The sequence below is a fragment of the Pelobates fuscus genome, chromosome 7, assembly GCF_036172605.1.
Source record: "Pelobates fuscus isolate aPelFus1 chromosome 7, aPelFus1.pri, whole genome shotgun sequence".
Lineage (NCBI taxonomy): Eukaryota > Metazoa > Chordata > Amphibia > Anura > Pelobatidae > Pelobates > Pelobates fuscus.
Genome location: NC_086323.1, coordinates 38,650,873 through 38,663,847, shown reverse-complemented (window position 1 = coordinate 38,663,847; position 12,975 = coordinate 38,650,873). Strand labels below are relative to the sequence as shown.

General features: G+C 46.2%; 1 protein-coding gene across 2 annotated transcripts in view; it reads right to left on the bottom strand.

Annotated features, from left to right (window-relative positions):
- MIGA1 (mitoguardin 1) overlaps positions 1-12,975 on the bottom strand; it is a 64,724-nt gene that overhangs the window by 20,115 nt on the left and 31,634 nt on the right. For both annotated transcript variants that reach the window (XM_063427949.1, XM_063427950.1), the window contains exon 8: positions 8,681-8,781. In XM_063427949.1, coding sequence (XP_063284019.1) covers positions 8,681-8,781 — 101 coding nt within the window. The remainder of the gene's footprint in view (positions 1-8,680; positions 8,782-12,975) is intronic.

The window sequence follows — 12,975 nt, the reverse complement described above, 5'->3', positions numbered from 1 at the left end:
GGCCACGGTTGTTGCTGTGTTAAAAATGGGCTCTGCGTGGGGCGTGGCTTGGACTCCGAGAGTGATGGCAGCCTAACTCCGGAGCTCCGCACCGAAGGCTCAGTAAACAGCCCTGTAATCGGCGATTACCGACAACTCAATACCCCTAAAGTAAAGCCAGCACGAGCGGAACACAGGTGCTACCCTCAAATCATGTCACAGAGGAAAGCGGCAACGAAGAAACAGAGAGGGGATAATCCCTCTGTCGCGGACATGTTGACCGCCATTAAGCCTGCACCACGTGGAACACACGGAGCAGAAAGCCCGGCGGGCGCATCTTCGCAGGGCCCCCCAGCAACTCCGGCATCGCTTTACGGGCATGCCGAGGACCCTCAAAGCGCTATACTGCACTCACTGGAGGAGGTAAAGGGGTACTTGCCGGGAGAAATCGAACGGTCAGCCAGGGCCGTGAAGGCCGAAATACAGGCCATTAGTATCAGAACAGAGGCCCTGGAAAGCAGACTGGAGGATGTGGTTACAGCACACAATGACACCACCACGACTACCAATGCGATCCTGACCAGGGTAGCTGAACTGGAAATGGAACTAGAAGACAGTTCCAACAGAACGAGGTGCAACAACATGCGAGTACGCGGCCTGCCAGGAGAGGTACAAGATGGCGACTTGGAACAAGTAATGGCGGAGTGCTTCCGCGCCAGCCTGCCACAAATCCCGGAACACTTATGGCACATCGACAGAATTCACAGAGCACTGCGTGCCAAGGGCCCACAAAATAGCCCACCTAGAGATATTATCATCAGATGGCACTTTTACTCCACAAAGGAAGCAATACTTAAGCAGAGCAGGAACCACCAATATACGTACAAAAGAGTGGTGCTCCAGATCTATCAAGACATCGCCCCAACAACCCTTGCAAGGAAAAGGGAATGGAAACCCATCACTGACCTCGTCAGAGCAAAAGGCCTACGATTCGCCTGGGGATTCCCCTTTAAGATGCTGATCTTCAACGGCCCGAGACCTACAGTTCTAATGCCATCCATGGACCCCAGGGGGGCCCTTTGTGACCTGGGCATTCAAGTACCAGACGACCTCATTTTGCCAACAAGAGGCCCCAGGGCACTGGACCTCCTCCCCAGGGACTACTTAAGCAGAGGTGGCGGAGGTCCGCACTGGAGGGACTTAAGCAGCGGACATTGGGACACGCAAGTTGATTTCATATTTGCATGCTGACTTAATTCATATCACACCTTTGAGACACTATGCTGGCATTACAGCTATAATGACATGGGGGACAGAAGTGGCTTGGGGGTCACGGTACTAGAGGGAGGGAGGGGCGGGGGAACAGAATACCGCACTGGAGAATAGGAAAAAAAAACAAAAAAAACAAACAAACAAACACTGGAAATGGATATAAAAATATTAATGTTTTAAACCCATATATGGACCAATGATAGCTGACCCTCTCTCAGCCATGCATGGGTCACGCCTGTGGTAGACAAGAGGGTGACCCCAATATTAGATTTAAAAAAGGGGGGGGGGCACTTTATGAAGTACTATAGGATATGACTGGGAGATAATGGTGTGCGGGGCGGGGGCCCCATAGCCGGTACAGAAGAGAGGTAAAATTAGGAAGGAGGGAGGGAGGGGGCTCGCAGGACGAGGCTAGGGTAAGCAAGCACGGGGGACCTCCCTGGGTAAACTGCACCCTCCCCCTCTCTCCCCCCCCTTAGGCGAAGGATTAGAGAGAAGGGATCATACCACCTAGACAGCATTCCAAGACCAGCACTCAAATAACAAGAAAAACATGGAAGGCTGACACATAACAGTGGGGAGAGTCAGATTCGAGGTAGAATCAAGAAAATACCACCCCGGTAGGGGAGTTCAAGATAAAATCCAGGCACCCCCCCCCCCCCCCCCCCTGAGCAAGATAACCAACACATAGAGAGCCAGCTTCTAGGGGCCAGAGCCCGGGAATACCCCATGTCACGAACATACAGGAAAAGTTAGAAAGATGTTACGAGCCTTGCCACGGTGCTCGATGGCTGTACACCTGCCCCGCCTGAGACTACCCACGATCGCCTGGCGGATGATAAGACCGGGATGTTTGATCCGATGGGAAGGAGGACCATGAGGAAACGACCTCAGACAGGCCTAGGTCAAGGTTGTATATGTTATGTTTTCATGTTACCAACGCACGTTTTCTTACCCCATTTTGTTTCTTTCCCTACCCCCACCCTCACCCCCACTAAGACAAGGTTCACCCGACAACCACTCCGGGGGGACCGCGGGGGCGCACACCGCATAACGGAGAACGCACAGTACTACGAGCCAGCCGCACGCCGAAGCACAAGGTACAACAACACACTACCCACATTACAACATGGAGCGTAAACTTACCTCACTAAACGACAACGGTCTTAATGTCCCGAACAAACGTAGACTGCTACTAAGGGACTACATAGACAAAGGGCAGATATAGCGTTCATTCAGGAGACCCACATACGGAACACATCTAAGATACAAATCACAGACCACATATACACGAGAGCATATGCAGCCAGAACACACCGCAAAGCAAGAGGGGTAGAAATAGTCATACACAAACGATGTCCACTGGTGATACAAGCCATACATAAAGACCCGGACGGCAGGTACATAATAATTACGGGAACAATCAACTCAACTACATACCACCTCATTAATGTATATGCCCCCAACACCCCAGAAGTAACGCTAGAAACTTTAATAACCTACCTGACAGGGGGCATACTGATCCTAGGTGGGGACATGAACGCAGCGCTGTGTCCCGCGGTCGACCGCAGCGGCAGGGCGGGCCAGCCCAGATTGCAGGGTATGTGGGGACAGGACCGCCTCCTTAATAAATTTATCCAGAACATGGGGTTATTGGACCCCTGGAGACTGCAGCACCCGAGTACGCTAGACTATACCCACTACTCAGCCGTTGACTCCACATATTCCAGAATCAACCTACTCCTTACAAACCAGCAAGGCATGAGATGGGTCAAGACAACAGTAATTAACCAAATATCGTGGTCAGACCATGCCGACATAACACCCTGAAGACACCAGGGCCACACACTCCCGGGAGATGGAGGCTAAATAACTCCCTTCTTAAAAACCCAGAGGTCCTGGAGCAGCTCCAAACCAAAATAAACAACTACTTCCAGCTAAACACCACCGAGGACTTATCCCCGACCATAGGCGTGCGCACGGGGTGTGCCGGGTGTGCCTGGGCACACCCTAATCCCCGCGGCACGCCTATGGATTGAGTGCAGGAACGCCGTTCCTGCAGGCACTCAGCGCCCCCCTTCCTCCCCCCATGTCCCCCCTGTCATGGATGGGAGGGGGGGAGGGGGGGCAAGAGGTTATGGACCCCCCCCCGGTCGGCTCTCTCAATATCAGCCGCGGCGAGGGAGCTGTGAGCTTTCTGCTCCCTCTCGCCGCGCGCTGCTTGCTGATGCTGGGAGCCGGAATATGACGTCATATTCCGGCTCCCAGCTACAGCAGACAGCCCATGCGGCGAGAGGGAGCAGAGAGCTCACAGCTCCCTCGCCACGGCTGATATTGAGAGAGCCGCCCGACCCACTGGACCCCAGGGACAAGTCCACGCCAGCACTCCACGTAGGGAGGCTGGGTGGACATTTTTTTAATTAAAAAAATAATCATTTGTGTGTGTGTGAATGTGTGTGTGTGTCTGTGACTGTGTGTGTGTGTCTGTGACTGTGTTTGTGTGTGTGTGTGTGTGTCTGTGTGTGTGCGTGTCTGTGTGTGTGTGTGTGTGTCTGTTTGTGTGTGTGTGTGTCTTTGACTGTGTATGTATGTGTGTGTGTCTTTGACTGTGTATGGGTCTGTGTCTGTGTGTGTGTATGTGAATGTGTGTGTGTGAATGTGTGTGTGTGTGTATGTGAATATGTGTGTGTCTGTGAATGTGTGTGTGTGTGTGTCTGTGAATGTGTTTGTGTGTGTGTGTGTCTGTGTGTGTGTGTGTCTGTGTGTGTGTGTCTGTTTGTGTGTGTGTGTGTCTTTGACTGTGTGTGTGTGTGTGTCTGTGTGTGTGTATGTGAATGTGTGTGTGTGTGAATGTGTGTGTGTGTGTGTCTGTGAATGTGTCTGTGAATGTGTGTGTGTGTGTGTGTGAATGTGTGTGTGTCTGTGAATGTGTGTGTGTGTGTCTGTGAATGTGTGTATGTGTATCTGTGAATGTGTGTCTGTGAATGTGTATGTGTGTCAGTGTATGTGAATATGTGTGTCTGTGAATGTATGAGTGTGTCTGTGAATGTGTGTGTCTATGAATGTATGAGTGTGTGTGTGTCTGTGAGTGTATGTGTGTGTGTGTTTGAGTATGCGTGTCAGTGTGTGTATATATATATATATATATATATATATACACACACACACACATATACATACACACACTGGAGTGTATATTATTTTTTTGGGGGGGTGGGAATCTTGGTTCCCACACTTTATTCCCCAGGACTTTATTCTCCCCTGTCGGCTCACGCAGAACCGGCGCTGAGTGTCGGCTCTGCTCTAAGCCTCCATGGGCCGGCGGGGAGATCAAAGATCTACCTCACCGGCCCACAGCAGCATGAAGGGAGGCAGGAGAAGACCCGGGGAGCTCTAGACAGCAGCTCCGCCAGGTTCCTCTGGCGAGATCTGAGCGTTGCCGCGGCAACGCTCAGATCTCACGAGAGTTAACTCTAGCCCCGCAGGCTAGAGTTCACTCTCCACTGGACCACCAGGGATGGCACATGGCAGCAAGGATCCCCCCTCCCTACATAAGGTAAGAAGGGAGGGGGGATATTTACTAATCTGCCCCCACCTCCACAATCTGTCCAAACATACAGCACACACACACACACACACATACAGCACCCACACACAAAAAGCACCTACAGACATACAGCACTCTCACACAAACAGCACACACACAGCACCCTCACACACACAGCACCCACACACATACAGTACACATACAGCACCCTCACACACACAGTACACTAACCGCACCCTCACAAACACACACAGCACCTTTACAAACACACAACACCCTCACACACAGCACACTAACAACACCCTCGCAAACACACACACACAAACAGCACCCTCAGAAATACACGATACCCACACACATCACACAAACAGCACCCTCACACACACAGCACCATCACACACACATCACACAAACAGCACCCTCACACACACAGCACCCTAACACAGCACACTAACAGGACCCTAACACACACACACAAACACCCTCACACACAAACAGCACCCTCACACACACACACACAAACACCCTACCAGCACCCTCACACATACACACACACAGCAGCACCCTTACACACACCACCCTCACACAGCACACTAACAGCACACACACACACACGTGTATGTATATATGTGTGTGTGTATATATATATATATATATATATATATATACATATACATGCGGCGTGTGTTTGTGCTTTAGGGTGCACACCCTAATGCAATAGGCTGCGCACGCCTATGTCCCCGACCATAATATGGGCAGCCCATAAAGCAGTTCTGAGGGGGACCATAATAAAAATAGAAACTCACCATAAAAAACAAAAACTAGCGAAGCTCACAGAACTGCAGACGGCTTTGCGCACGAGGGAAATGCAACATAAACAGAATCCCACACAAAACAAACTAGATGAAATACAGAATATCAGACGTACCCTGAGGGACCTCCTCTTGGACGAGGTGAGCAGAGACATCACCCGTTTGAGAAGACTCTTCTATGAAAAGTCCAACAAGATTGACACGTTATTAGCTCGGGCCCTCAGACCCAAACAAAAACATAAACACATTACATCCATCACCAACGACAGGGGCCAAACCCTCACATCCCCACAGGACATTGCCGAGGAATTCACTAACTTTTTACAAAAACTATATAATCACTCCCCCAGAATGGATGACACGAATAGGGAACACGTTGAGGCATTTGCTAAATTCTTGGAGGGGGTAAACCTCCCCAGTCCCAACAGGGAAGATCTAAATGAACTGGAGGCACCAATCACAATAGAAGAGGTGGAGAGGGACATAGGGGCTATAAAGGGCAATAGGGCTTTGGGTTCAGATGGGTTCGACGGGGCCTATTATAAAGCACTACGGGCAGAGCTAGTACCACACCTGACGGCTATGTATCAGGACTGGATGAAAGGGGGACGGCCCAATGCGGAGCTGGCCACGGCAGACGTGGTACTAATCCCAAAGCCGGGGCGGGATGACACGAAAGTAACCAATTACCGCCCCATTTTCCTAATCAATGTTAACACTAAAATCTATGCTAAAATCCTGGTCACCAGGCTGGGAAATATTCTGCCCAGGTTGGTTCATGCGGACCAGGTGGGCTTCGTACCAACCAGGCAACTATACGAAAATACTAGACGGGAGGTGGACCTGATCTGGTGGGTCGGACAGACCCGAACGTCTTCTCTCCTCCTGTCACTGGATGCAGAGAAGGCCTTCGACAGGATTCAATGGCATTACCTGTTCGCCCTCCTGCGCCATATAGGCTTACCAGACAACTACATCACAGCGGTTAGAGCACTGTACACGACTCCACAGGCTCAGATAGCCATACCAGGAGCGATCCCGAAACCATTCAAGCTAAGCAATGGCACACAGCAGGGCTGCCCGCTCTCGCCACTTCTCTTCATTTTGGCTCTAGAACCCCTCCTGCACAAGATCAGGGATCACCCTAAAATAAAAGGGCTGACAATAGCAACAGAACAATATAAGGTTTCTGCATACGCAGATGACATCCTACTAACGATTACTGATTTGAAAAGTTCCCTCCCAAGCCTGATCCACCTACTAGGGGAATTCACACAGGTATCAGGTTATAAAATAAATCTGGAGAAATCAGAGTTATGCCGCTGGGGTTGATGGCAGAGGACGCGGCGCTGATAGGGAAAACGGCACATATTAAACTAAACCAACAGCACATAAAATACCTAGGAGTACGATTAACGACGGACATCACACGACTATTTCAGGAAAATTACACACCAATGATAAAAACGTTAATTAAAGACTTAGAAAAATGGCATGAAAAGCCGATCTCATGGATCGGTAGGCTTCACGCTATCAAAATGAATGTTTTGCCGAGGATGCTATTCCTCTTCCAGGCACTGCCCATCAAAGTCACGAAAGGGGATCTCCAACTCCTACAAACCACAATAGATAAGTTTATATGGGCACACAAAAGACACAGAATAGCCCGACGCACACTCTACAGACCAAAAGGACTGGGGGGATTGGGGCTGCCCAACTTCCACCTATACTACCTATCAGCACAATTAGCCCAAATAATAGAGTGGCACTCACCCCCAGAGACACGTAGATGGGCAGACCTGGAATCCCTAATGATGGGATCGGACCTCCCTCAATACTGGATTTGGGTCCCAAAACCAGACAGACCAGCCCTGCGCACAGTCTGCCCAGCAATAACTAATTCCATCAGAATATGGGACGCCACCGCACATAAATACGCACTGACCAGAACACCCTCACCCCTCACCCCATATTTGAGAAACAAAGCATTCCCACCCGGCATGAGGGCACGTGACTTTAAAGGATTGGAATACACAGGCCTACAGAGGTACTACCACTTATACAACGGGGACACATTCAAAACGTTTGAGGAGCTAAAACAAAATGCACCATTACAAACTAGAGACCTATTCAGGTACATCCAATTACGCGATTTCGCAAAAAACCTCGAAATAAGAAAGGCAGCTAGGGCCCCACTGACCAGCTATGAGAAATTATGCATCACAGAATCAACACGTAAGGGCTTTATCACCACATTATATGCACAACTCAGCGCCCCAGATAGAGACGCAGAACCCCTTACTTACATCACCCAATGGGAAAAGGATCTACAACACACATTGGAAGGGGAGGACTGGAGGGACATATGGGAAGCAGCAGCGAAGGTGTCCGTATGTGTAACACTTCAGGAACAGGCATACAAAACCCTCCTGAGGTGGTACACTACACCAGCCAAATTATTTAGAATGGGGAAAACCACCACGGACACATGCTGGAGGGGTTGCGGAGAGAGAGGATCTTACATCCACATGTGATGGACGTGCCCCAAAGTGGCAAGATACTAGTCGACATAGAGACACTGATGACGACAGTACTAGCACGACCAATAAACAAAGAACCATGGACCTATCTGCTAGCCAAACCACAAGACGACCTGACGGCAAGAGAACAGAAACTAGTTAATAAAATTACCTTAGCGGCCAGAAGAGCGCTGACCCAACAATGGCTCAGCCCGGACACCCCTCCTATACACAAAGTGATACACAAAATAAAAGACAACTGTTTAATGGACAAATTGACAGCGCAAATACGGAACATCATGGGCACCTTCTCAAATGTGTGGCAACCATGGGGGGACTATATAGACAGGACGACACAGATGCCATGAGACACACTAGAAAGGCTCGGCGACACATTACCTCGCGAGTGCGGTGGGTGCACCCGGTGGGATATAATATAAGACTCTTATATACAGATGTATTCACAACAGCAGCCACATAAAAAAAAAGAAAAACAATGAATGTCTTTATTTTATTTCGACTATTACCACATAAGGCTTACAAACAATTACCTCAGCAGCTGATACAAAAGAATCTGTTGACGCAACACTTAATGTATCTCGAAGTCCGAAATCGTCACTATTGTCCAGAACGGTGATATCCGTATCTTTATCTTTAAAAGAAAAATACATATTTAGAGTTTGTCATCTTAAAAGGGCTGAGCAGCTTCTAACAGAACAGTAGACATAGTTTGTCAGTTTTAAAATATGCTTAACGGAGCAGCAATACTATAAAATTAATTCATGGAAACGGAACTGTGGAGATGTGATAAGAGAAATGCAAATTGTTTGCCAAAATCTCTGAAACAAAATAATGTTTTTACTCATATATCCAGTTCGGCTATGTTGGTTTAAAATTTTGAAATCTGTTACTCAATTCCAGGTTTCGTGAATAATCCGAAAAGTCCGAAAGAACTTCGCGTTGGATTCAATAAACATCAAACTGAAGTGAATTGAAAACTGAATTGCAAAATTTAAGAGAAAATTTGGAAAAATCAGGCTGGGCTAGTTTTGCTTACATTTTGCGATTCGATTCAAATTCACTTCAGTTTGTTGTTTGTAAATCTCATTTCTGTATGTGCAAATAGCGAAGCAATAATGTCCGATTTTTATATTATTTTAGCAAGAAAGGATTGTTGCTGTAAATATTTTTATATATAATTTTATCTTCAACTCGGGCTCAGAACTCACATTCCTGTCCTCTACTTGGTGTCTTGTGCAATAATACTTTCCTTTATTGTGCAAAGGTGGTACAATCGACTTTTCAATCCTCCTCTGACTTTTTCCAAAACCAGTTTTTGTAAAATTCAGAGGAAGTTTGAAATGTTTACTATACCACCTTCGCACAAACAAATTCAATATTATTGCACAAGACACCAAGTCCTCTGAGTGCATTGCTCCGGGAATATTATATATAATTGTGGGACTGTACTACACATCACAGGTGAAAAATAAATACATGTGTTGTGGGTGTTGCCATTAAAATAAGCTATGACTATTTTACTTTTGGATTATTGTTCCTTTAACATTAACTAGTAGAACAATTTGTTAAACTTTTTTTTTCTTTTTCAGTTTTCCAACTTTTCCTTTTTTAGATTTCTCCCATTGCTATAATTCTCCTTCTTATTTTCTCCTATCCCCATCATTCTCAGCCAGTTTCTGCCATTCATGCTACGTTGCTTAGAATGCTGTTTTAATTGTCTTTGCTCCTGCAGCGTACGAATGCTTCATACCACCGGAAGTGTTTTTCTGCACTGTCCAAACGTATGAAAATGTCACGTGTCCTGAAAGTAATGTAGTAATCGGACCCTTTTTTGGAGAATGCAGCGACCCTGTCAGGTCCAGACAGATTAATATACTTCAGGCGGCTGAGTCATTTACAAAGCATTAGTTTTCACTAACCCAAATGCATTAGTGGCCTTAAACGATTAATAAAAACAGGATTAGCCTTCTCTACTGTAAATGTCTTTTTCTGTGTAGCGCTGCCCACGTGTAAACAGTCATTTCATTCTGACTTCCCCCGTATTTGTGATTTTGGATCATATCCAAACTATCTGACCAGAGGGGAAAGATGGGTGATAATTTAGCGGGTACTTCAGTTTTTGTATTATGTTCTAAAGTACCAACACTGCTGCCCCAGTTGTTTATAAACATTTACAAGCCGTAAAGGCACACTCACGTCTGGGAATGACCCCCATTATTTTTATTACATTATGCATTTTCACGAGGCGTATAACAGGGAAGTGGCTGACAAACGGTCAGCCAGTCAATGTCCTCCTGCACAAAACGTAAAAAGGCAGCAAGGGTATGTGACATCACACACACACTGAACACTGAACACTGACAATCATTGCGTGTGCACGTACATGCAGTTTGCACTGACTTCAGGACAAGTTCTCCCATTGTTTCTGCACCTGGTAATACCTAGTCATTTCTCTTGCTTTCGGCCATCCATTTTCTATGAACGTATTAATTACAAAATCTGGATAACGTACATCATGATTATTACAGGAACATTTCAAGTGCCCTAATTACTACTGGTTATGGTGCCAGCCAGGTGGGCCATCCATGATAAGTAGTCAAACTGTTTTAGAACACTGTAACAACTTACTAGGGTTCCTTGGGTGCGCCACTGCATCCATTCTTCTTTTGCAGATGAAGCCAAATATCTCTGTAGAGCTAAGCACAGCTGAAAGACGATCACACTCAGTGATCAGGTGACACGATCAAGCGTGGTTTTGCTTAGCTCTGTAGAGCTACCCGGAATCTCCTAATGAAGAAGACCCAATGTAGGGTATTAAGCTGCAGGTGCCAGCTGGAACCCAGGAACGTTGTGAAAAAACAAAAGTGCAAAACAGCTTGACTACTTACTGTGTGACGGCGCCAGGCCACTCCTGGCACCACAACCACTATAGCAGACTGCTTTGGTTATGGTGCTAAGAGGGTTCCTTTAAGCAAATGTATACTGTCTTAAACATTCACATGCACACACATTTTCTTAACCTTGCATATGCATGTACATTGTCTAGGTTCTTGCAGTATCACATCACACGAGACTCGCTGAATAACAAGAGAAACATCTGGGGGGCGGGGGGGTAACTGTTCTAGACTCTATGTACTAATAGGGAAAGGAATTTATAAATTCTCTGTACCGTAGCAAAGGAATTTATCATATCTTAGTTCATCTACCCTCAGGTGCTAGAATATCAAATTCCTTAGCGTGAAGAGACTATATATTGTTATGCCTACAGTGCGGATGTCGGAACAATCTGCTAGACTTCCATTAGTTGTCATTAATCAGCCTTTTCCAGCAGAAGCAATCCAGACTAACAGAGCAAGGTGGCCAAGAGCCAGGGTTTACTGGTCTCCTTTAATCTAACGTTCCATGTATGTCTGCTTCTCTCGTCTTGAACGATATTCTATTTCTGTTTAAACGGATTGTTTGGCACATTGCCCCCCTCCATCTGTATAATAAATCAGATCTGCCGGTTCAATACAGGGGGGTCATGCTGTGATCCTGGCCAGTGCCAGTCTCATTTCCTTCTATAGCTGAGAAAAAGCTATCCAGAATATTACACTGTAAAGGCATAAAAGGAGAGGAGAAATCAATTGCTTTCTACCGCTCGAGGACAAATTGAGGATTTAAGAAATTATTCTTAAATTGAGACATTAACTCTGTAGAACAAGCTGGACAAAGTGTAGTTTCCCCCTCCACTCCCATTAAGCTTTTCCAGCCGTACAGCTACAAAAGCTGGGGGGCTTCTTTTGGACAACCCTACCGTAGAAGAATAGAAAACCTGGAGAGAAACTCCAAAGCACAGCCGCAAACAAAGGGAAAACTTATTTTTTTTGAGACAATGGCAAGTAAAAATACTGAGGGTTTATTACACTGTTCAACAGGGTTATGAAATGTCCTGTGAAAATGGAATTTATATGTGTAAAAAAACCAAAAATAGAAGTATAACAACTAAATTGATAAAGTGGCGAAACAGGCCCCATTTACTTGCCTACTTTTGAAAAATGCAAAAAAACCAAATATTAGCAAAAACTTCGGCCAGGGTTTGTGACTACTAAGTGGCTACTAAAAAAGACCGGACATACAACATTTTGAATACTCTGGGCCGTCTACTTTTGCTGACGGCATGCCACGATGGGGTGAACATTGCTGTACTCAGAATTATTATGGCTTTCGGTGCAGCAGTAAACACAGTGCTGAAATAATGCCTGTCATTACGAATCGAGGAGTAATAACATCATGTTCTGAATGTAGCAACACTATAGGGTCGAGCTGACTTTTTTTTTTTTTAATATTAAAGTGTTTCAAGTCAGAATTAGTAAAGCGAATCAATTTGCTTAGTCAAATATTCTTTTAGTTTAATTTCAATCAATTTAATGTAATGCTGAGTAATCAGGCAGGTTAGTCTCTGATCTGTTTATAGTGTATTTCTATCTATAATGATTCGAGAAAGCAGCACGTGCATCCCAAAAATACAAATACGCCATTCGCTAAAATCTCAGATATGTCGATTCAAATAAAAACTGTGTCCTACATCCAAAAGGAATGTCACTCCTCGACTATATATAGCGCAACCATGCCAAGAATAAATACGGCATCATCCCACTCACACCAACAATCTCAGCTAAAAGGAATAAAGAGGTGGCTTCTTCTGGCAGACAATATAATTTATCTCAATACCAAATAGTGTGACTAGAATAGAAAGTCACAGGTAGTTCTTGTCGGGGGAACTGGAGGGCTGATGTTATCTGAGTTTTGGTAGCAGGTGTGTGGAAAACGTGCCAAACAGCCT